This window comes from Canis lupus, chromosome 8, assembly GCF_011100685.1.
Source record: "Canis lupus familiaris isolate Mischka breed German Shepherd chromosome 8, alternate assembly UU_Cfam_GSD_1.0, whole genome shotgun sequence".
Classification (NCBI taxonomy): domain Eukaryota; kingdom Metazoa; phylum Chordata; class Mammalia; order Carnivora; family Canidae; genus Canis; species Canis lupus.
The window spans coordinates 47,403,263-47,428,444 of record NC_049229.1 but is presented as its reverse complement, the minus strand read 5'-3'; the positions used below and the strand labels follow the sequence as shown (position 1 = coordinate 47,428,444).

Sequence of the window (25,182 nt, the reverse complement as noted above, 5' to 3'; positions counted from 1 at the left end):
TCATAAATAAATAAAATCTTTTAAAAAAAAAATAAGAAGAACCTAAATCTTCTGTTCAGTTGAGTTTACTCTGTCCACGCTAAGATCACCCAAAGTGGAATTTCTCACTCCCTAACAACAAAATGCCACTGACTTTATTTCAGAATGTTTCTTTCACTCTCATTGAAAGTATGTTGCATTGACCCGCGTGCCAAAGTGAAGAAATACAAATTCTTGAGTCCCAAGTTAGCAATATTTAAACTTCCGAATGGTGCCCCATATCCCACATGCGTGAGCAAGTGGGATAAACTTTAATCGACTAACTGCATTCTTGTCTCTGAAGAAACTTCAGAGGATAAATTTAACCTGCGAACGCATTCAGCCCACAGCCTCGCCTGGAGACGACAGGAGGAGAAGCGAGCAGCCAAGCCCCTCAGAGCCGGCAGCCTTCCTCCTAGACTCAGGAAGTAAGTGGACGTATGAAGGAAGAAGGTAGCTCCGGGCCGAAAGAACCAGGGCAGAGTCCCTTGGCATCCTCGTTCCCCCTCTGCAACGGCCTTAGCGTGAGGCCCCAAGGGCCGCGGGCAGGCCCGGCGGCGGGTGCAGTCCGGCAGCCCCCGCCCTGGGGACTCGCTGACTCCAGCTTTCTCGGGACCGTCTTGTTCCCAAGCCCCCGCCCTCAAAACCAAGCAAAGGAGCCGAAACCTCCGCCCCACTACGCCGCGAGGGGCAGGGCCGAAGCCGCAGGGCTTTAGACCGGCCGCTCCCGGGCCCGCCAGATCTGGGAGGGGTGCCCAAGGGGGGCGGCTTCCCTGTCCTCTCCGGGCGGTGGGGAGGAGGAGCGAATTCGGCCCCAGCTCCCGAGAGGCCGCTACCGGCTCCCTCCCTGCCGGGGACCACCTAGCCGCGCGGGTGTGGCCCGGCCCGGCCCGGCGCTCACCTTTCCGTCCCGGGCAGCCGGCCGGCCGTCAGGCGGTCCCGAATTCCGTCCACACACAGCGTCTTCCGGCTCCCGCCGGAAGCAGCAGGAGCGCGGGACAGGAAGTTTGGCCGGCCCCCAACGCTCACACCCACTCGCTCGCCCCGGGCCGGACGGCGGCCGCCCCGCGCCGGGGGCAGCCTGAGGCGGGCGAGGCGCGCGGGGACCCGGCTGTCTGAGCAGGGCTGGACCCCCGCCCCCGGGACTAGGGCTGCGGTCTCCGGCGTCCTAGTCATTCCAGGCCTCGGGGCCCCGAGGTCTGCGAAACCCGAAAAACGGGGTCAGTGCATTCCAGCCGTGACGTCGCCGCTTCCTCGCAGCGGCAGATGAGGTAGTTTTTCCTGTCAGCTGAGATCGGAACTAGTTACAATGGAGGCCAGCGAGAAGGAGAGCACTCCTTAAACACCGACCAGAGTTCTCACTGAAGAGGAACACTTCGAAGCTTCACTGCTTGAGAAGGGAACTTGCAGAATCTAGCTCAGCATTGCATTCGCACAGGGTAAGAGTTGAGACTCGAGTGTACGACTTTCCTTGTAACATGATCTCCCTAGAGTCTGGGTTCCCTGTGTTAGGATGCAAAGAGGTCTCGGATATCCACACTGGGGACTAAAACACTTGAGCTCCAGGCTGGATGCCACAACTAACTTGTTAGAGCTTTATGCGGTTGAGACTTTTGAAATTACTCATTTGTGAGTACCTGCTGTGTGCCAAAGGATGAGGACCTCAACTGAGGCAGTGGCAGTGATGGAAATTAAAGGCGTTCTCTAAGAAAGGTATTTATTTTCAAGGTTAAACACAAGCCTTAATGATAGGCATCTGAATGAGTGAGGGAGTAGTAGTTTGGGTGTGCAAAGGATGGTGATTTAAAAACAAAGTAGAAACACGTAAGAGGAAGGTAATTTCTTTTTGGATAAACAGTTTATCCCAGGTGTCAACAGGATATTTTACTTGGGAGGTCTTAAGCTCGAGTAAGAGGTCAGAAATAGAAATGTACTCTGCCTTTGGCCCAGGCCATGATCCAGGGTCCTGGGATGGAGTCCCGCATGAGGGTCCTGCGAGAAGCCTGCTTCTCACTCTGCCTCTCTGTTTCTCATGAATAAATAAAATCTTTAAATAAAAAAAAAGAAAAGAAAGAAAGGAAAGAAAGGAAAAAAAAAAGATTTGGGAGTTATCAACATATAAACCAGAGATGAAGTGCTCTCTGGAGATGAAATGGTCCAGGAAAGGTATATAAAACGAGAACACTGAAGTCAACCAGAGTGACTGATTTACTAACAATGTAAATCTACTTTCCACAAATGTCGCAGGCAAAAGTATAGAGCAGGGTGTAAACAGGTGACCATAAACCAACACAGCACCTAGGAAAATAAAATCAATTTTATTGTTGTAAAGGGCTGATTATAATTAATGAAACAGATCCTCTTATTTAAAGGCACATTAATTTTGAACGTTCATGTTTCAAACATTTGTTAATTTTCTTAGTCCTGTCATTTTCTAAAGCTGTCTTGATTGCCTAAATATTTCTAATCACCTGAAACTTCAAGTGATGTTTATATCTATTTGCCCTGGAAAATCTTTATGCTATTTGACAGTATATGCCTGCTAACTTAAAACAAACATGCTTTATCAATATATATTGAGTTTTTATGCTATAGAGGAAACTAGTTAGCAAAACACAGATCATCCTCTGTAGTAAACTAGTTTCTTCATCAACCTGACTGACCTGTTATTTATCTTCTCAACACAAAGTCTCTGCTCTCCTATCCTGAAAACTCCACAAGCTCTAAATTCCACCCCCCAAACTCTAACACGTGCCCTGCTATTAAATCCCTTTTCTATCTACAATACAGAAAAGCCATCCCAATTCTATTCTTATACCAAGTTACAGTTCAAGAATTATATAAAGCATTTCCAGGTCAACATACATTTACTACATGTCTTCACAAGCATTCTATTTTAAATAAAAGTTATTAACTGTAAAAATCCATTTATTTTGTATAATCCATTAAACAGTTATATCAAATCTCCAGTGGTTTCCAAATATCTGATCAAATATCATATATAATACCAGTTTTAGTAAAAGAAAGAAAAATAGGTCATGTTAACTTCAATCTATTACTGTAAATATTTATGTTGGATATAGAGAACATATAGGATATTGAAGATATAGGAAAAAATTATGTTATGCAATTAGAAAATATTACCAATGATCACACTTAAATAAAAAGCTATCTGTACTCCAAGATTTTTTTAATGTATCTTTAAAATCTTTGTGCAAAATCTGTGTATTTCCTTGATGAAGATGCTTATACACATTACACAGAGGTTTCTTCTGAAATGCAAACTATCTGCTTTCCAATGTTACCTCCTGTCATCATGGACTGGAATGCAGCTAGAAAGGAAAAAAAAAAAAAAAAAAAAAAACAAAACCTAGTTTATATGAAAACATAAATATCACTATCATGTATGTTTGTCAGTACATGAAACATATACAATTAATTTGAATAATTTCTGCAATGATTTTAAGTTTAGGAGGAAACTGTCATGAAAAGAAACCTTAAGAGAAACACTGACAAAGTTACAAGATAAACTAACTAAATTTACATCTTAAAATTGTGCTTTTACCCAAACTAGAAGTGTTTGTATCTACACCTCAATATTCACTGTTTACAGAGTCTGAAGACTAGAATAAAGAAGTATGAGGATAAAATGTCAGCAAAAAACAATTTTTCAGGACGCCTGAGTGGCTCAGCAGTTGAGCTTCTGCCTTCGGCTCAGGGCCGGATCCCAGGATCCAGGATTGAGTCCCACATCAGGCTCCCTGTGAGGAGCCTGCTTCTCCCTTTGCCTGTGTCTCTGCCTCTCTCTTTCTCTGTGTCTCTCATGAATAAATAAATAAAATCTTAAAAAAAAATTTTTTTCAATGACTATTAAAAAATAATAGAAATCTGGGGCACCTGGGTAGCTCAACTGGTTCAGCAACCAACTCTTTTTTTTTTTTTTTTTTTAAAGACAGGGAATACTTTATTCAAACCCATCAGAGAAATGGACAGCTTGGGTCTGTAACAAAGCGTTGTGTTTTAAAGCATAGGTCAGTAACTGTATATGAGAGTATACACTGCTACATACAAATTAACTGATCAGCACAACTTTTCAATGTTCAAAACAGAATAAGCTTCCCTGTAAAAGCAGCACCTTTGTGACATTTTTAACTTTAGTATTCCTCTCCTTCTTCACCCTCTCCTTCAACAGAATCCATACCAACCTCCTCATAATCCTTCTCCAGGGCAGCCATGTCCTCGCGGGTCTCAGAAAACTCTCCGTCCTCCATGCCCTCACCCACATACCAGTGAACAAAGGCATGCTTGGCATACATCAGGTCAAACTCGTGGACTAGGCAAGCCCAGGCCTCAGCAATGACTATGGGGTTGCTCAGCATGCACACAGATCGCTGTACTTTGGCCAGGTCTCCACTGGGTACCAGTGACATGCCCACCTTAAAGCCAGTGGGGCACCAGTCCACAAACTGGATGGTACGCTTGGTCTTGATGGTGGCAATGGCAGCATTGACATCTTTGGGAACCACGTCGCCACGGTACAACAGGCAGCAAGCCATGTATTTACCATGGCGAGGGTCACGTTTCTCCATCTGGTTGGCTGGCTCAAAGCACGCACTGGTGATCTCTGCTACAGAAAGCTGTTCATGGTAGGCTTTCTCAGCAGAGATGACAGGGGCATATGTGGCCAGAGGGAAGTGGATGCAGGGATAGGACACCAGGTTGGTCTGGAACTCCATCAGCTCCACATTCAGGGCTCCATCAAATCTAAGGGAAGCAGTGATGGGAGGACACAATTTGACCTATCAACCTATTTAGATTAGTGTAGGTTGGGGATTCAATATCGAAGTTACTACGACAGATGTCATAGATTACTTCATTGTCTACCGTGAAAGCACAATCAGAGTGCTCCAGGGTGGTGTGGGTGGTGAGAATGGAATTGTAGGGCTCTACTACAGCTGTGGACACCTGGGGGGTGGGGTAGATGGAGAAGTCTAGGTTGGACTTCTTGCCATAATCAACAGAGAGACACTCCATCAGCAGGGAGGTGAACCCAGAACCAGTTCACCCTCCAAAGCTATGGAAGACTAAGCCCTGAAGACCCATGCACTGGTCAGCCAGTTTCCGAATTCAGTCCAAGACCAGGTCAATGATCTTGCCAATGGTGTAGTGCCCTCAGGCATAATTATTGGCAGCATCTTCCTTGCCTATGATGAGCTGCTCAGGGTGGAAGAGCTGGCGGTAGGTGCTAGTGTGAACTTCATCAATGACTGTGGGTTCCAGGTCTACAAACACTACCCTGGGCACATGTTTGCCAGTGCCCGTCTCACTGAAGAAGGTGTTGAAGGAGTCATCTCCTCCCCCAATGGTCTTGTCACTTGGCATCTGGCCATTGGGCTGAATGCTGTGTTCTAGGCAATAGAGCTCCCAGCAGGCACTGCCGATCCGGACACCAGCCTGGCCAACATGGATGGAGATGCATTCATGCATGGTTGCTGCTTTGTGGCTGCCAGGCAGATGGTGGAGAAGAGGAGAGGTTGTTGCTTCTTATAGCACAACTCTTAGGCAGTCGATGTAAGAGAACCTGCCAGCAACCAACTCTTGATTTCAGCTCAGGTCATAACCTCTGGGTCATGATGTGAAGCCCTGCATCAGGTTCTATGCTGGGCATGGAGCCTGCTTAGGATTCTCTCCCTCTGCCCACCACCCCACCACCACCTATCCTGTCCCCACTTGCATGCTATCTCTAAAAAATAAAAAATAATAGAAATCTAATTATAAAGTTTTATTAAGTAAAATACACATCTGCTATGCCAGGAAAATGAGTGAAATTTATATTTCTGTTTAGTAAACACACTGACCAAATGTATTAAATATTTAGCTGAGTCACCCAGGCACCCCAAATAAAATCTTTAAAAAAAAAACCCTAAATACTGAAAATAGTTTAATTTTATGATGCCTTAGAACCATTCAACCTGGGGGCACCTGGGTGGCTCAGTTGGTTAAATGTCTGCCTTCAGCTCAGGTCATGATCTCAGGATCCTGGGATCGCCCATGTGAAGTGCCCTGCTGAGCAATCTGCTTCTCCCTCTCCCTCTGCTCTTCCCCCCTGTTCAAGCTTGCTTGTGCGCTCTCTCTCTCTCTCAAATAAATAAAACCATTTAATCTGAAAAAGTTACCTGGAAGCTAAATGACTCATGATTCTTTATCTTTTTTCCACAACTTGTTGCAAAACCAAAAAAAAAAAAAAATTTATTTTATAATTTGAAATGTGAAAACAATACTTCTTAAATACCACTAAGCTGAACTTTAATAGAATTTGATGAAGATATGTAAGTACACCTGCAGGATGGTTTTAAAGGAAAGAAAGAAGTGATTTAAAAAAAAAAAAAAAAAAAAAAACACCAGGGAAGTAGAATTCAAGGAAAAAAAAGGGAATCTTTGTGCTAAGCTCATACATATAATAAATAAATCTACATTCATCTTACCTCCCATGTTTTCCAGTCCATTCATTACAGTCTCTTTGATCTGTAAATCAAAACAGCTACATAAAGTATTCTTTAGACTTTAGTGTGTCAACTTGCAGTTGACCTTGAACAACATGGGTTTGAATCGTGCAGGTCTATTCATACACAGATTTTTTTCGATAAACACAGTATAGTACTACATATGTATTTTCTCTTCCTTGTGATTTTCTTAATAACATTTTTTTTCTTGGGTAACACCTGGGTAGCTCAGTGGTTGAGTATCTGCCTTCAGCTCAGGTTGTGATCCTGGGGTCCTAAGATCGAGTCCCACATCAGGCTCCCCACAAGGAAATCTGCTTCTCCCTCTACCTATTTCTCTGCCTCTCTCTATGTGTCTCTTATGAATAAATAAATAAAATCTTTTTTAAATAATAACATACTCTTTTGGTTATTGTAAAGAATACAGTATAAATTACACATAAGATACAAAATATGTGGTAATCAACAGTTTATGTCATCAGTAAGGCTTCTAGTCAGGAGTGGGCTATTAGTTTGGGGAGAGTCAAAAGATACACCATGATTTTCAACTGCATGGGGGGGGGGGGGATGTCAGCACCTTTAACCCCGGTGGTGCTCAGGGTCAATTATAATATTCTTCAATTTTGCAAAGGGCAGCAATACTCTTTAGCACTTTCTGTCTAAAATAGATAACTTTCATTTCATGGAGGTAGCATAGAAATGTATGTTTCTTATGAAATAATTTTTAAAAATAAAATCTTCTTGGGGCACCTGGGACTCAGTCAGTCAAGCGTCTGACTCTTGATTTTGGCTCACGTCATGATCTCAGGGTTGTGGGATTGAGTCCAGCATTAGGCTCTAGGCTCTGTACTCTGGAGGGAGTCTTACTTGAGATTCCTTCTCTCTCCCTCTGCCCGTCCCATGGGTCATATGTGTGCTCTCTCTCTCTCTCTCTCTCTCATAGGTAGATAAATCTTTTTAAAAATATTTTTAGGGCAGCCCGAGTGGCTCAGCAGTTTAGCACTGCCCGTCAGCCCAGGGCCTGATCCTGGGGACCCGGGATTGGGACCAGCGTCGGGCTCCCAGCATGGGTCCTGCTTCTCCCTTCTCCTGTGTCTCTGCCTTTCTCTCTCTATGTCTATCACAAATAAATAAATAAATCTTTAAAAAAAATAAAAATATATTTTTTTAAAAATCTTTTCCCATTGTCTGATCTTCAATTGGTAACATCACAAACTATACACCCTCTTTTCAAAAAACAAAGTACATAAGCATAAACACACACATAACTTTGCCTATCATTGGCAAGTTTCAAAAACATCCTAGGTCAGGGGCTCTAGACTCCAATTTAGAACTCTTGATTTTCAGCCAACAACCAAAAGATATAGCAGAATATCAGGGAGGGAAGGAAAGAAGTATGGTGGTGGAGGGGTATGGCTACAAGATTTTTGAGAAAGTGGAGTTTCTAGCATATAATAGCATTCCATAAATATTTGTTAAAGTAATGAATATTAAATTTGGGGGGAAAAAAACCACCTATTTTTTTGTAATATAGTTTAAGAAAAGTAAAGGTTAATCACATCTTAGATAAAGGGACTAACAGGTGAAGGTTTCTCAATGAGGAGGTTATACACACCTGGGAGTAAACTTAATTTACAATATTCAGTACAATTTTGTAAGAATTTTTTATTATGAAGCTAATGTTTGCTATCATAAATTCAAATAACCTAAAAGTATATTAAGTAGCAGGACAAATGATATTGATAAAAGAACAGAAGCAAGTTCTACCTTTAGCTTTCCTTCTTTAAACCATTGGCTCAGCTGTAGAATGCCAGACTCAAATTTGTCCTTATAGTTCAACACCAGAAATCTTTCTCTGTAGTGGGGAAGAAAAGGATAATGATCAGAGACTATGGAAGGTGAAATAGTCCAAAACTAAATCATTCCAGAACTCTAATATCTGTTAATCTTTCAAACATTAGGACTCAATCACACAGAGTCTGGTCAGATATAGTTTTAGGTGTAGTTACAGGTGTTAAATATAGTGGACTTCTATTGTTTTGTCTGGCCAACATCTAGAACTCTGTTTGGTAATTAGCACTATGATTTTAGTTTGTAGGTAATATCCTTTCCCCACCCTCCCATGACCAAAGCCAGTCCAGTCTGAGCCAGTATCAGTTTTGGGATTTAATAAAATTGAGAGGAGAGAGCTGTTCTCTTTTTGCTTGGGTTGTTAATCTGGTATAAGACTAGAGATAAGAGTCATCCTCTTGCTATGCTGCAAGAGAGCCTGCATGAGAATAGAGACAACCCAAAGCACAGCCCAGAAAAAGAGAAACTGAGTAGTGATGCCACTACACAAACCTTTTGTCTAGCCAAATCCAAGTCAATATTAATACTGGACTTTTCAGAAACATGAGCCAATAAATTTCCTTTGCACTTAAGCCAATGTGAGTTGAAAAAAAGACTTGTAAAAGTTTGATAGAAGAGATGCATTTTTTAAAAAGCTTTCTGCCAAGGCACTAATCTACATAAACTAAAATACTGAAGTGACTTAAAATGTGTATTTTCAAGTTTTATTTAATAAGGAAAAATTATAGAGGTGCCTAGGTGGCTCAGTCGGTTGAGATTCTGACTCCTGATTTTGGCTCAGGTCGTGATCTCACAACCCTGAGATCAAGTCCCATAGTATGCTCCACGCTCAGCAGGAAGTCTACTTCTCTCCTCCCTCTCCCTCTGCCTCTAACCCTACATGCACACATGCATGCTTTCTCTCTCTGAAATACATAAATCTTTTTTTAAAATAAGGAAAAATTATATATGAAGAACGATACATTACATATACATCTATGATCTTTAAACCCATGAATCTGGTAACAAGGGGAAAAGAGCAGACCATACCTTGTGATGTTTCTTTCTTTTTGGATTGCTTCTACAGCAGGGGGTAGTGGAGGAGGATAAGGCACATCTTTGTTGTACTGAGAAATTTGACCACACAGGATGACATGGCTGTTCCGATTCATCTGTTCAGAGAAAATTGATGATTATACCCTAAAATATATGCCTTTCCTATATTTACTGATTTTATGGCTGCTTCAATGAAAGCCTCCTTGATTATTGTATTTAATCATTTGATGCCAATTAATTGATTTTGTTTGAAGATTTACACCTTCTATGTACTTAAGAGTTTCAATTAGCTAGGAAATAAGTTCCCTCCAAAGGAACATAGAGGTAAATGAGAGTTTGGTAATGTGCAAAAGAATTATACTGATATCGATACTGCGGTTGCTACTGTTAATAGTAGCAGTATTTTCTTAGATTTAAATAATTTAACCTCAACTGCAAATAATTTTACATATAGTAAAGGACAATGCAGTGTAAATAGCTAATGTTGACATTTTATAACATTGTCAATAAAAACATGTAAATAGGGATGCCTGGGTAGCTCAGTGGTTGAGCATCTGCCTTCAACTGAGGGCGTGATCCTGGGATCCTAGGATCAAGTCCCACATCAGGCTCCCTGCATGGAGCCTGCTTCTCCCTCTGCCTGTGTCTCTGCCTCTCTCTCTCTCTTTTTTTTTTTTTTTAATTTTTATTTATTTATGATAGTCACACAGAGAGAGAGAGAGAGGCAGAGACACAGGCAGAGGGAGAAGCAGGCTCCATGCACCGGGAGCCCGACGTGGGATTCGATCCCGGGTCTCCAGGATCGCGCCCTGGGCCAAAGGCCGGCGCTAAACCGCTGCGCCACCCAGGGATCCCACTCTCTCTCTCTCTTAATGAATAAATAAAGTCTTGGGATCCCTGGGTGGCGCAGCGGTTTAGCGCCTGCGTTTGGCCCAGGGCGCGATCCTGGAAACCTGGGATCGAATCCCACGTCGGGCTCCCGGTGCATGGAGCCTGCTTCTCCCTCTGCCTATGTCTCTGCCTCTCTCTCTCTCTCTCTGTGACTATCATAAAAGAAAAAAAAAGAATAAATAAAGTCTTAAAAATAAAATATGTAAATACCTGTGATCTACGAAATTCCTTTCCAAAGTCAGAGGCTATGGCTCTTAGTTAATAGGGAGTTAGGGTCAAAACTTCACCATTGGAACAATACAGCTGTAATTTTTTTTTTAAGCTTTCACAATTTTTATTAAATCCTAATCTAATATAACAGTATCTGATTTTTTATAGACATCTCCCATGGTGAACAAGTTTAATAAGTGAAAGCAAATCAGACATCTAAGTCATTATTCTCTGCAGACTAAGCAATAAGGTAACTACACAGAACACTACAGGTAACGACATACACTTACTTGCTCAGTTTTCATACAAGCCATGTTTATCAAACTATATCTCCTAATATTTAATACAGTAGAATTAGTGATTGTAGTTCTCATATATTTTAATTACAAGTACCTTATTGAGATAACTAACATTTTGACAGTTTCACTGACTTTCCAAATTAGTATAATATATTCAAGAAAAAGAGCAAAAAGTGAAATGAAAACGGAACATGACAAGTTACAAAAGGAAAACAATGTAGGGATCCCTGGGTGGCGCAGCGGTTTGGCGCCTGCCTTTGGCCCAGGGCGCGATCCTGGAGACCCGGGATCGAATCCCACATCGGGCTCCCAGTGCATGGAGCCTGCTTCTCCCTCTGCCTATGTCTCTGCCTCTCTCTCTCTCTCTCTGTGACTATCATAAATAAAAATTAAAAAAAAAAAAAAAAAGGAAAACAATGTAAAGAAAAAAGGGGGGGAAGGGAAATATCACTGGAAATACCAACAAGTCTAGACATTGGGCTGGAAGAAAATAGATCAACTATGGTTTTCACAAGTCAGAGTTTATAAATTCAATGCAATACAAATCCTTTTGAATGTAAAAGCCAAGGTGAAACTAACAGGTCTATAAACTGTTACTTTTGGCCTTAAACAGTACCAATTCTTTTGAAGAAAGGCCACAACAGTTAAGATTGTATTACTTGATTTTATTTTACACTAGGTGGCGGGCACAAAGCAATCCTCCTTAATCAAGTTGACAATTACCTTCACTCAGAACACTTTTAATAATGCACATAAAAAAAAAAATATTCAATCTTACAAATTGTTCTGCAACCCAAATATACAATAGCTTGGAAAACAACGTTTAGAAAACAAAAGCCAATGTAAAAAGACAGATTAAAACAACTAGAACAGGGATCCCTGGATGGCGCAGCAGTTTGGCGCCTGCCTTTGGCCCAGGGCGCGATCCTGGAAACCCGGAATCGAATCCCACATCGGGCTCCCAGTGCATGGAGCCTGCTTCTCCCTCTGCCTATGTCTCTGCCTCTCTCTCTCTCTCTGTGACTATCATAAATAAATAAAAATTAAATAAATAAATAAATAAATAAATAAATAAATAAATAAATAAATAAATAAATAAATAAAACAACTAGAACAGTACAGGTTTTATATGACTCTGATTTTACAGTTTTCTTACTGCATCATCAATGTCAGAAATCTGTTCCTTCAGCTGGCTCCATTGCTCAGGATTTAAAGAAATACCTTTTCTTCCAGGTTTCATTTCACCTTCTGGATCCATCCAATATTCTCTAATATCAATTAGGACTTTCCCTTTAAAGTCCTGAACACTGATGTACCTCATTTTCCCAATCTGAAACATGTTATCATCTCTGCTGCTGCTGCTCTGCTTAGAGGATGACAGGGCTCTTGAAGTTTCGCCAGTCTTTTGCTTCTTCACAGGTTTCTCCGGCGTAACTTGCTTTTTCCTCTTTAACTTTTTGTCAACCTCACTGTCAGAATCGCTGCCAGAAGAGCTTGAAGAAACAAGTTCCTTTGATTTAGGCATTGCTCCACTCTCGCGGCCGAACTGCCTTCTGCTCACTCGCTTGCAACTCTGTAATTTTTTTTTAAGGTTTTATTTTTAAGTTATCTCTACACCCAATGTGGGGCTAGAACTCACAATCCTGAAATGAAGAATTGCATGCCTGACTAACCGAGCCAGCCAGGCACCCCTACAACTATAATTTTTTTTTAAGATTTTATTTATTTATTTATGAGAGACACACACAGAGAGAGGCAGAGACATAGGCAGAGGGAGAAGCAGGTTCCTGATGGGGAGCCTGATGTGGGACTCAATCCTGGGACTCCAAGACCACACCCTGAGCCAAAGGCAGGTGCTCAACCACTGAGCCACCCAGGCATCCCCACAACTATAATTTTTAACAAAAATAAATTGCAGGTGGAAAACATAATTGCTACCAAAGAACTGAAATTAATGATCATATGCAAATCTGCAAGCAAATGGAAGTAGTCATCAGCAAGCTTTTTGGTATCACTCAATTACAGTACTGATCATTACATTATTTCTCACAATAAACCATAGAATTTTATAGTTTTTTCCTTAGTATCAGGTAAAAAGATAGCACATTAAATAAAATGTAGTATTCAAATTTCTAACACATAAATCGGCACACAACCTGACTTATCACTGTGTCACTGATGTCACCACCAACATTGTCAAAGTAAACATCCACTCCAGCTGGGCATAATTCACGGAGCTTTTCTGCCACCTTCTCCTTTTTATAATTAACTGCAGCATCAAAGCCCAGTTCTGAGGTCAGAAGGAGGCACTTTTCTTGCGTTCCACAAATTCCCACCACTCTGGAACAGCCCATCAAATGGCCAATCTAGGAGGGAAATTTTAAAAAATTAAACAATTTTCTGTTCCCACATTTAAGTATAAAAACGTCAAAGTATACAAACTATTACAAGTATAGGAGAGTGTTCATCACAATTCAAGTTTGGTTAGGGGGCTTTTGGCTTGGTAACTTGAAACCAAAAGAATTGAGACCAGATATAATGTCACTCCTAAAAAAAATGAGTATTGACAAACATTGGACTTAGTTTTAATGTTAAAATCACAGAATTTAAAGCTAATTTCAGGGCAGCCCAGGTGGCTCAGTGGTTTAGGGCCGCTTTCAGCCCAGGGCCTGATCCTGGAGACCTGGGATCAAGTCCCACATCGGTCTCCCTGCATGGAGCCTGTCCCACATCGGTCTCCCTGCATGGAGCCTGCTTCTCCCTCTTGCCTGTGTCTCTGCCTCTGTGTGTGTGTGTGTGTGTGTGTGTGTGTGTGTGTGTGTGTGTCTCTCATGAATAAATAAATAAAATATTTTAAAAAATAAAGCTGATTTCATTGAAGGAATAATTCGACTCAAAACATCACTAGTGGGACACCTGGGTGGCTCAGCGGTTGGGCATCTGCCTTTGGCCCAGGGTTGTGATCCTGCAGCCCTTGATCAAGTCCCGCATTGCGCTCCCTGTGTGGAGCCTGCTTCTCCCTCTGCCTGTGTCTCTGCCTCTCTCTCTCTGTGTCTCTCATGAATAAATAAAATCTTAAAAAAAAAATCACTAGCTTGCAATTTAGTGTTTTTCAGGCCTATGAGGAACTAAAATCACTACTATGATAAAATGTTTTGTATCAATGGTTTTCACACTATAAAGGCTGTTATTCATAAAAGTTTTCTTTAAAATTCTATTATAATCTTTACTGTACTTCTAGAACCCAGTTAGTACTCTCTTATTTGAAGATTCTTTGTAAAAATATGAGTTTGTCTTTAATTCATTAATTCATGAATTCCAGATAAGAAAATCTATGAGCTTCTTCCTTACGCTGATTAGAACAATGTTCTAACATTTATCATGTCTGTTTTGGTTAATAATGAACAAGATACATCTACGTTTTTCATGCTGTTATGAAGAGAGCCTAAGCATGTAATAACATCTTTTCTACAAGAAATGTGTAAAAGAATATTATAAATTTGTTCAATTTTATATTTTAAATGACATACATATATCCAGAAATTTGATTATGACAATGTTTTTAGAAAACCAAAAAGAAAAAAAAAGAAAAAAAAAAAAAGAAAATCAAACAATTCTCAAAAAGTTTACCTGCCCGGCCAAAGATCCACAAGCACCAGCAGCCCCACTGACAACCATTGTCTGATTAGATCCAGCAGTTATATGACCTTTCTCCTGTATCCCAATCAAGGAAGTCAAACCAGGCATACCTATAGCTCCAAGAAAGTATGAAAGGTGTCCATCCACAAGCTGTGGGTCTACCTAAAATAAAATATATAACGTTAAAAATAATACTAGGAAGTCCTGTTTTAAGTCCATAAGGTAGAGACAACCTGTTATGGACAGTTGTGCTCCCCCCACAAGTTATTATTTTGATGACCTACCCCGTAATGTAACTATATTTGGAGACAGGGCCTTTAAGGAGATAATTGAGGTTAAATAAAGTCATAAGGAAGGGACGCTAATCCAATAGGACTTGTTTCCTTATGAGAAGAGGAAGAGACACCAGAGCTTTTTCTCTGTACATGCACAAATGAAAGGTGGAATGCTCCATCAAAACACAGCAAAAAGGAAGCCAACTATAAGCCAGGAAAAGAGGTTTCACTACAAACCACATTTTCCAGCACCTAGATCTCAGATTTTTAGCCTCCAGAACTGTGAGAAAATAAGTTTCTGTCGTTTAAGCCACCCAGTCTTTGGTATTTTGTAATGGTACGCCAAGCAGACCAATAAATAACCCAATAGGGTTTCTAGAACAGTGAGCCATTCTTCAGTCTTGCTAAAATTCTATAGTTTATTTGTACAGACTAAGAAGGAAATGAATATTGCTTTTCTTTATAGCAAAAAAACAGAAACTTGAAAGAATTCCCACATGAAAGACACTGACACTAACCATTCTTTCTTGCCAATGCCCCAAGTATACAAAAAGAGAAGAAATATTTAAGAGGAAAACACTAGGCAGGGTTGGAAGGTTTTAAAATCTCTGAGCAATTCTAAAGTAAACATTTATCTATATAAAAATCAACTCAGGGGCACCCAGGTGGCTCAGTCAGTTGAGCATCTGCCTTTGGCTCAGGTCATGATCCTGGAGTCCCGGAATCAAGCCCCATGTTGCACTCCCTGCTCAGCGGGGAGTCTGCTTCTCCCTCTCCCTCTGCCCCTCCCTGCTTGTGTTTTCTCTCTCTCTCTCTCTCTCACTCTGGTTCTCTCAAATATACAAATTAAAATCTTTTAAAAAATCAGCTCAAACTCTGTCTCATTAATAATGCTTTAAAATGTATCATAAAAATATAAGAAAAGTGTGAAACAATTTCTTTCAACTTAATTACAGAATAAAATGAGGGCTCTCTTAACTTTTTAGAATTTTATGTTTATATGTTTACCAGGTACTTCTACATTCCCTGTGTCTGTTTTCTTATCTGTACAGTAGGGGGAATTGGATAAAGAGAAATGATATGGAAAGACTCCCTATTATAAAAATTTTATAATAATTTTGTAAGGAATTGAATAATTTTGGTAAAAATTTAAGAAACCACCAAATGCAATAAAGATTCACTACTTTGATTTGTACTTAAGCTACTATAAACAAATAAAATGGCAGTTTGTATTCAGTAGTCTTTTTTTTTTTTTAAGATTCTATTTATTTATTCACGAAAGACACAAAGAGAGGCAGAGACATTAGGCAGAGGGAGAAGCAGGCTCCCTGCGGGGAGCCTCATGTGGGACTCCAGCCCAGGACCCTGGAATCATGACCTGAGCCAAAGGCAGCCGCTCAACCATTGAGCCACCAAGGTGCCCCTGTATTCAGCAGCCTTACATGGCTATTAGTTAACCTACTGTGTACATAAAGGTAATGGAAATATTAAAGTCAACAATACTTAGAAAGGTCTACACAGAAATATTTCATGTAGGTTAATAGTTATTTATTAGTAAAATCAATATAAAAACATTGTAAGATAGGTTTGTGTTTAGCATATATCCTTTCTCCACACCCTCTGAATTCCTCTTCTTCATTTTTAATACCTATGCCTAAAGTTTTAAGCTTCCCCAACTGTTCCATTTCCCACCAGAGCACAATGACAAGGAAAACCAGAACCTGCTGAATATTTCTTTTTCACTTCCTGCTAAGAAATTTCTAGTTAAATATATTTTACTAGTACCATTAGGTTGAAAATTATTATATAACGTCTGCCACATATCATTTGTATCTTAACAGTCACCTTTAACTGATTACAAGAATTTTTAATAAAAAGAAGTACTGGGGATCCCTGGGTGGCTCAGCAGTTCAGCGCCTGCCCTCCGCCCAGGGTGTGATCCCAGAGTTCCAGGGATCAAGTCCCACATGGGGCTCCCTGCATAGAGCCTGCTTCTCCCTCTGCCTGTATCTCTGCCTCTCTCTCTCTCTCTCTGTATCTCTCATGAATAAATAAATAAAATCTTTAAAAAATAATAATAATAATAAGTACTAGGGGCACCTGGGTGGCTCAGTGGGTTAAGTGTCTGCCTTCAGCTCAGGTCTTGGTTCCAGGGTCCTGTGATCAAACCCGGCATGGGGCTCTCTGCTCAGCAAGGAATCTGCTTTTTCCCCTCCCTCTGCCCTTCCTTTGCCCGGACTTGTGCTATCTCTCTCGAATAAACTTTTTTAAATGTTCTTAATCTTTTTAAAAATATTTTATTTATTTATTCATGACAGACACAGAAAGAGAGAGACAGAGACAGACACAGGCAGAGGGAGGAGCAGGCTCCATGCAAGGAACCCGACGTGGGACTCGATCCCGGGTCTCCAGGATCAGGCCCAGGGCAGAAGGCGGCACTAAACCACTGGGCCACCGGGGCTGCCCAGATGTTCTTAATCTTAAAAAAATACTAAAATTTTATAAAACTTTTTAGAAAGTCTTAGTCATATTTCCCATAGCATCTGATTTCCACACTCATTTGTGAGACAGCTACTATTTTCATCTTGCACATGAGAAAACTAAGGGTCAGAGTCATAAAGTAACTTCTGTGATGACATATATTAGGTTGAATTACATGAAGCCGCCCAGTTTTTTTTTTTTTTCGCCCAGTTTTATAGGTCAAAACAAATCGTGGTAATTTCACACAATTCAACTAACAGCAGAAACTGAACTCAGAACTTTGATACAAAATAGAATTTTAAGAACAAACCAAACAAATTTCTTAAGTCAAATGGCAATTTTTCAGGAAACTTTGTTTTTTTTAATGATTTTATTTATTCATGAGAGACACAGAGAGATAGGCAGAGGAAGAAGCAGGCTCCCTGCGGGAAGCCCTATGCAGGACTCAATCCCAGGACCCCAGGATCACAACCTGAGCCAAAGGCAGATGCTCAACCACTGAGCCACCCAGGCACCCTGTCAGGAAACTTTAAAGCATACAACTCTAAGAGGCCTTCTGGTTCTTGGCATAAAATATTTTTTTTGATGCTTACAATTCAGGTTTTATTTTATATATGCAAAATTTGAGAAATAAATTAAATACAGAAAACACCACCATTCACTAATAACCTAATAACTGCCATCTATAGTTACAGCCAACAGTGGAAAAGAAACAACAGTTTTCCACATTTTAGAAGCTATCTAAAAGAAAATATATACTCTTATTTTTTTCCCTGATAACAAACTGAACGCCAAATGCACAAAGTAAAAATTACAGAGGGGAGAAAAAACAAATACTGTATATTATACATCACCTTTTCAAGGCCATTTCCATCCAGAATCACCTTGGTTTGCCAGGGCCAATAGAAAGAAATCACAAAATCGCCTTTGGTAAAATTTAAGTGTTTGCTTTCTTCTACAATTCCAATACCTCCACCATCAACCACTTGAGACAGCTGCCAAGGTGTTATATAGTCAGTACCAGTGTCTTCATTCATCCTGCAACGCTAAAAAAGGAAAATGTTGATTAGGATAATTCTCCCTGATAATACTGGCCAGTTTACTGATTTACCTCGTGACTAAAAGAAAGATATATAGTCAGTAATGTTAATTAAAGTCTTAGTAAAACAAATTATATTTATCTTAAATTCTATTTCCTTTTAGTTATTTTTTATCCTCAAAACGAAGACATATCCCCTCTCTAACACATAAAGAAGTAAAGGACAATTAGAAAGGTCCCCAACTTTGTGAACAGACTAAAAACCACTGAATTATACATTTTTTTGAGTTTATTTATTTACTTATTATTTTTATTTTCATTTTTTTTAATTTTTTTTATTTATTTATGATAGTCACAGAGAGAGAGAGAGAGGCAGAGACACAGGCAGAGGGAGAAGCAGGCTCCATGCACCGGGAGCCGGACGTGGGATTCGATCCCGGGTCTCCAGGATCGCGCCCTGGGCCAAAGGCAGGCGCCAAACCGCTGCGCCACCCAGGGATCCCTATTTACTTATTTTTAATAATCTCTCCACCCAACGTGGGGCTTGAACTCGTGACCCCAGAATCAAGAGTCACATGCTCTTCTGACTGAGCCAGCCAGGCACCCCTGAATTATACACTACAAATGTATACATTGTATGATAGGTGAATTATATTTCAATAAAGCTGTTAAAATTTTTAAACAAAGAAATTTAAGTACTATTACATTACACTACCAAAATTATACAAAATACCATGTCAATGGTTTCAATGGATTGTGGCAAATCATCTACACTTAAATGTTGCTATTATAAAACTGTACATTTTTCATAGAAAACAAACTGGCAACATATAGACTGTAATGCTACTTATTTCTTTTGGCTTAGCAATTCTGCTTCCTCAATGGAAATAACCCAAAAAGAAATGAAACAATTTTTACACATTTGTTCATCATTTTAGACCTAGCCCAACATTATACCCCTCAACCTCAGGTGGATGTTCTCTTTATTCTACAAAGACAAAATGTCACAATGGTACTACACCTTTCCACAGGCCTAGGGCTAAAGAATTCTCTGGGAAGCAATCAAGGCTCTCTTATGTGACTCACTCTTGCCCATTCATGAAGGCCAAGATGTAGAGGCCTTCATCTTGGTCCAGGAGATAGAAATAATAGGCTGCTACTTGATTAGGGGGCCCCATGTGGTATAGTTCAGTTCACCACAGAAAAGGACCAAATGGGGAATTGAGGCAGAAGCTTCTATGACAATATACTAACTACACTTCTGCTAGTGTGCTCCTCCCAAGTATTTTTCAAGGCATGTATAACAACCTTTGAATACTGCCAGACCAAGGACCTCTCTTTCTCTTTTCTTTTAAGGTAATTTTTTTAAGTAATCTCTACACCCAATATTGGGCCCAAACTAACAAACCTGAAATGCCCTACTGACTGAGCCAGCCAGGTGCCCCTCAAGGACCTGAGTCTAAACAAGGCTAGCAGAGAAAAATAGGAACAAGTACTTCTCCATAGGTAAGCAAATGATGTCAATACAATAGATTATATAACCACCAAAATTATATTTGGACTAGTTTTTCAAATGAAAATATATACATAAAGTCACTTAAATATCAAATTATATATACATTAAATAAAACCATGTAAAATATTCTCTATACATGGTGATTAAAATTAGTTATAAATTTGGATATATATTCTTAAGAACAATGTCTAGTAAAAGCAACCAAAATAATTTTCTTCCCTCCTTCCTTTAATTAATACTTAATAAGCACCATACTAGTACCTGGAAATATAGTGATAAATAAGACCTCTGCCTCCATAAGTTTACTCTTTATTAGGAAAGACTGACATCTAATAACTACATAGATAATTCCTTGTTACAAGTGGGATAAATGCTATAGATCAAGGTCCTGTTTTGAGAAAATGTAACAGGATTAGTTTGAGGGCTCAAGGTGATTTACCAAAGCAAATCCTTTTAATGCAGGCTTTGAGGGAATAACGGGAGTTGGCCAGATAATGGGAAAGGGGTGGGAGGAAGACAGAGGGACAGCAAGTACAAAGGCTTGTTTTAATTTGTACTTAGGATTTTTAGTCAGGTATAGTAAAATAACAGACACAGAGACAACTGCCTTGAAGGAAGAGTTTATTACTTAAACAATTGCTAAGAGGAGGAGCACACTGTACCACACAGGGCCACATGGGGAAGCACCAGAATTCACCTACCAGTCTTTTCAAGAATACCAATTTTTCACAAACTCTACCAAAATAGTATCAAACTAAATCTAACAACATATTAGGGTGCCTAGGTGGCTCAGTCACCCACATCAAGCCTCACATTGGGCTCTGCACTCACAGTGGAGTCTGCTTGTCCCTCTCCCTCTGTTCCTCCTTCCACTTGTGCATGTACTCTCTCTCTCAAATAAGTAGATAAAAGCTTAAAGAAAATAAATCCAACAACATATCAAGGAATTATATACCAGGAACAAGTGTCATTTATTCCAAGACTGCAAGATTAGTTTAACATCTGAAAATTAATGTAATAAACCATATCATTAGATTCAAAACAAAAACCATATGGTCATCTCAAGAGAAGCAGCAAATGCAAATGACAAAATCTAAAACTGCTCTGGGAGGAGTAATGGATACTTCATAATTTAATGGACACAGAACTTTTGTTTAGGATGATGAAAAAGTTCTGGAAATGGAAAATGATAATGGCTATACAACATTGTGAATGTTCTTTTTGTGTGTGTGTGTGAATGTTCTTAATGCCACTGAATTATACACTTAAAAACGGTTAAAATGGCATATTTTGTTATATATATTTTATCACAATAAAAAAAAAACCACTCCTTTAAGATAAAAAACACTCAACAAAGCAGGAACCAAATCAGAAATAGGAAATCTCATCAACTTGATAAAGGGCATTTTCAAAAATCTCACATCATACTTAATGGTGAAAGGCTGAATGCTTTCCCCCTGAGATCTAGGAACAAGATAAAGATGTCCGCACTCACTACTTCTATATAAGATTGTACTAGAGGTTCTAATCCAGCAAGAAAATGAAATAAAAAGTATTTGTATAGAAAAAAGAGAAGCAAAAACTATCTCTGTTTATAGAGTCTAAGTCCATGTATCTGAGGGCTTCTTGGTGTCAGTCCTAAACAGTATCTTTCAATAAGTCTCCTTTATCTAAAAGTGAGTCTGTTCCTTCAAAAAGAGACCAACTAGAGGGGCACCTGGGTGGTACAAATGGTTAAGCATCCAACTCTTGGTTTTGGCTCAGGTCTTGAGACTGAGCCCCACCTCAGGCTCAGTGGATAGTCTACTTGAGTTTCTCTCTCCCTCTCTCTCTCTAAAATACATAAGTCTCTAAAAAAAGAGAGACCAACTAGAATAAAGGTCTTATAGAGCCTACCTTGTAAACTGGATCAATTTGAGAAAATTTCCAATCCTAATTTGCTATCTTCGAGTTTCATTTACTACTGGGAAGTGATCTGGACATTTGAAAGAACTTGATTAACCTTATGAAAACATTCCTTCTACAGTATCCTTTCATAACACTAGTGAATAAAAAAACAAATGCAATCTGTAATTCCCAGGTATCGATATATAACTGCTCAAAAAAAAGGTATAATTGCTCAAATATTTATTAATCTTAAAGAGGGATCCCTGGGTGGCGCAGCGGTTTAGTGCCTGCCTTTGGCCCAGGGCGCGATCCTGGAGACCCGGGATCGAATCCCACGTCGGGCTCCCGGTGCATGGAGCCTGCTTCTCCCTCTGCCTATGTCTCTGCCTATGTCTCTGCCTCTCTCTCTCTCTCTGTGTGACTATCATAAAAAAAAATAATAAAAAAAAATTAAAAAAAATTAAAAAAAAATCTTAAAGACTGTAAAGTAAAATTGAGGTGCAACATGAAAAATATTAAAATAAAATTAATTTTCACCAAGTCACAAAATCCTGATTCTTACCATGTAAGGATCCACAGAAAGATAAAGAGTTCTCACTTGTACTTGTCCTTCATTGATATTATTTGGCAAATTTACTTCTTCTACTCGGAAATTTTCTGCCACTGGATTACCATTTACTCCTATAATATTAAAGAAAATATAAAATCAAAAAGTCACTTTCCTATATAATTCTTTATTATTCTTTAGATTCTAGGATTCAGATAAGTCCCTTTTAATACAGACATGAATAAATCTATATTGTTTTGTAATTTCTCTGTAACACAATATAAATCCTTCAAAAGCTTTAATTGATCTTGATTTTCTCCAAGAAGTCCCTATGGAATATTGCTAACAACCTCAAAATTTCTTTTTTTTTAAAGATGATTACGGGAAAAAAATTAAAAAATAAAAATGATTACGGGGCGCCGGGGTGGCTCAGTCTGTTAAGCATCTGCTTTTGGCTCAGGTCAGATTCCAGAGTCCTGGGACTGAGCCCCATATCAGGCTTCCTGCTCAGCAGGGAGTTTGCTTCTCCCTGGCTCCTCACCCTTCTCATGGATGCACTCTCTCTCTTTCTCAAATTAAAAAAATATATATTTTTTAAATAACTAAAGATAATTACAGATAAATCACCTAATCTGTTTTAAAATTATAGGATTTCAAAAGTGAAAACTCATAGCCAATTGTTTTAAATTATGAAAATCAAAAAAATTTGTGAAAATCAAAATTTACAAAGTAGCAGAAACATTGTATCAGCCAAAAAAAATAGTTAACTTTCCTTCCTCCTTTTAAGAGAAATGGAAACTGAAATTAATGTAATTTTTTTAAAAAGTAAAGTCTTGGGACGCTTGGGTGCCTCATTTGGCTCAGAGTGTGATCCTGGGATCCAAGGATCGAGGCCCACATCGGACTCCCTGCATGGAGCCTGCTTCTCCCTCTGCCTATGTCTCTGCCTCTCTCTCTCTCTCTCTCTCTCTCTCTCTGTGTCTCTCATGAATAAATAAATAAAATCTTTAAAAAAAAAAAAAAAAAGAAAAGTAAAGTCGTGGGGCACCTGGCTATCTCAGTGGGTGGAGCATGAAACTCTTGATCTGAAGGTTGTGAGTTCAAGGTCCATATTGGGTGTGGAACCTACTTTTAAATAAATAAATAAAGTCTTGAAACTTAGAAAATTTGAAGTATGGAAAGAAAAATTCATAAGCAGAAAATGCCATCACTAAAAGTGTATTCTTAGTTATGTTTTACACAAGCAAATTTCCTATTGAGTCATTGAATGTCTAAAGTGGGAATAGAATATAAACATTTTAATCTAATAGCTCACTTTACTAAACCTGAAATCAGTAACTGGGGGATAAAAAAAAAAAAAGAGAGAGAGAAAGAAAAGTGATTTCCCCAGGCCATACACTTCAGTAAACAGTAAAACCAAAGCAGCATGGGCCCAAACTTCTCAGGTTATTTCCATACTTAATTTTTTATGATTCAAGTTAGACATCAGCACAGACTTAAGTCAGTGCTTTCCATAAAACAGAAAGGCAAATTTTAAGATTCAACAATACAAATTTTAAAGAAAAAACAAAACCATATATATGTAATATAACCTTTTAAATATAATAATTCTCAAATACCTTTTTTCTTCAACAAATAGCCTTGATAAGCAATCACTTACATTGCTTAAAGAGTTTCTTCTAATATCTCTACTAAGGTTAATATCTTCCTCACTTAATTTTACCACATTGACTATTACTTTTGTTCCTTCATTTTCATTAATAATTATCAAAGACTGGAGAATCTGGGTGGTTCAGTTGGTTGAGTGTCTGACTCTTGATTTCAGCTCATGTCATAATCTCAGGGTCATGGGATGGAGCCCCACCTAGGGCTCTGTGCTCAGTGGGGAGTCTGCTTAAGATTCTCTCTCTCTCTCTCTTTCTCTCTCTCTCTCCATCTGCCCCTCCCCCTGCTCTCTCTCTCTCATTAATAAATAAATCTTAAAAAATAATAATTATCAAAGACCACAGCTGTTCATTCATCACAGACAAATACATACCAGGTCGGGAATTCAGAACCACTCTTTGCACAATCATCACCTCGCTCCACAGTGGTCTCACAAGATTCTTGTACAAAATAACTCCTATAAACAGAAAAGTCTGTAAATCACAAAATTTTAAAATATTCACCAATTTTTTTTAAAAAGCATGTTTGCGTTTCTGAACAAGGAGAGGAAAAGACATCTGTAGGATCCATAAAAGATACAGTTGAGTGTCAGAGTTTGTCTCCTAAAGCAAATATGTGAAGACTAAATTTAATCAGAATTTTTGGGTAATAAGAACGAGTTCAAAAGACTGAGTAAGACAAAATGGTTTTGGCCTCATAATTCAAGCACATTCATCCTTATTCCATCATGATTAAGCCTCCCACTGTGGCTTGATTAAAAAGAAAACATGATCTATTCATCCAGAGTTAGACAGTTAATCTAATAGCAAAATAAAAACACTAGCTGCTTGAGATGTAACCAAATTTTCAAAAAAATTTTTATTCATCTATCAAAATGGAAATAAACAATTTTGTTTATAATATAAATAAAACATCAGAGGCGCTTGGTTGGGTCAGTTGGAGGAGCATATAACTCTTGATCTCAGGTTCATAAGTCCGAGCCCCACACAGGGTGTAGAGATTACTAAAAAAAAAAATTAAAATAAACTTAAAGAAAAGTAAAATATAAAAACATTTTTAAATCTTCACCTTATAGGAAATTCTATAGTACAGAATGGCCAAATAAGTAAGTAAAGGATCAGTTTATTCTGGGTTTTCAACTTGAGCTAATAAAAGAAGCAAAATGAAGTTCCAGTGCTGGCATTATCTGATTTGGGGGAAAAAGCTCTGCCCTTAATGTTACTATGTGCCAAGCACTATTTTGAGTGCTAAATATTCAATTAATATTTAATGTATGGGCAGCCCGGGTGGCTCAGCAGTTTAGCGCCACCCTCACCCCAGCACGTG

At 39.1% G+C, this 25,182-nt stretch overlaps 3 protein-coding genes and 1 pseudogene across 8 annotated transcripts in view; all 4 read right to left on the bottom strand.

The window, feature by feature from the left end:
• ZNF410 (zinc finger protein 410) overlaps positions 1-1,015 on the bottom strand; it is a 40,931-nt gene extending 39,916 nt beyond the window's left edge. For all 4 annotated transcript variants that reach the window (XR_005363520.1, XM_038545237.1, XM_038545239.1 and 1 more), the window contains exon 1: positions 920-1,015. The gene's annotated coding sequence lies outside the window, so the exon portion shown is untranslated. The remainder of the gene's footprint in view (positions 1-919) is intronic.
• A 1,302-nt stretch (positions 1,016-2,317) lies between these two features.
• Positions 2,318-25,182, bottom strand: part of PTGR2 (prostaglandin reductase 2) — a 36,965-nt gene continuing 14,100 nt past the window's right edge. For all 3 annotated transcript variants that reach the window (XM_038545243.1, XM_038545244.1, XM_038545245.1), the window contains exons 2-10: positions 24,230-24,313; positions 22,207-22,325; positions 18,057-18,248; positions 14,438-14,608; positions 12,964-13,173; positions 9,402-9,523; positions 8,289-8,376; positions 6,504-6,543; positions 2,318-3,350 (exon numbers count right to left, since the gene is read on the bottom strand). In XM_038545243.1, the coding sequence (XP_038401171.1) occupies positions 3,274-3,350; positions 6,504-6,543; positions 8,289-8,376; positions 9,402-9,523; positions 12,964-13,173; positions 14,438-14,608; positions 18,057-18,248; positions 22,207-22,325; positions 24,230-24,266 (1,056 nt within the window). In that variant the 5' untranslated portion in view covers positions 24,267-24,313 and the 3' untranslated portion in view covers positions 2,318-3,273. The remainder of the gene's footprint in view (positions 3,351-6,503; positions 6,544-8,288; positions 8,377-9,401; positions 9,524-12,963; positions 13,174-14,437; positions 14,609-18,056; positions 18,249-22,206; positions 22,326-24,229; positions 24,314-25,182) is intronic.
• LOC610399 lies at positions 3,917-6,447 on the bottom strand (annotated as a pseudogene).
• Positions 11,452-12,441, bottom strand: LOC610407 (activated RNA polymerase II transcriptional coactivator p15-like). Its single transcript, XM_038545246.1, has 2 exons — positions 11,916-12,441; positions 11,452-11,671 (listed from the first exon to the last, which is right to left on the bottom strand). Exon 1 carries the CDS (start codon positions 12,330-12,332, stop codon positions 11,949-11,951), a length of 384 nt encoding a protein of 127 aa, XP_038401174.1. The 5' UTR covers positions 12,333-12,441; the 3' UTR covers positions 11,452-11,671; positions 11,916-11,948.

What these genes read in the sequence shown, in the direction of transcription:
- LOC610407 (XM_038545246.1), bottom strand. Translation starts at nt 12,332, where the DNA reads ATGCCTAAATCAAAGGAACTTGTTTCTTCAAGCTCTTCTGGCAGCGAT.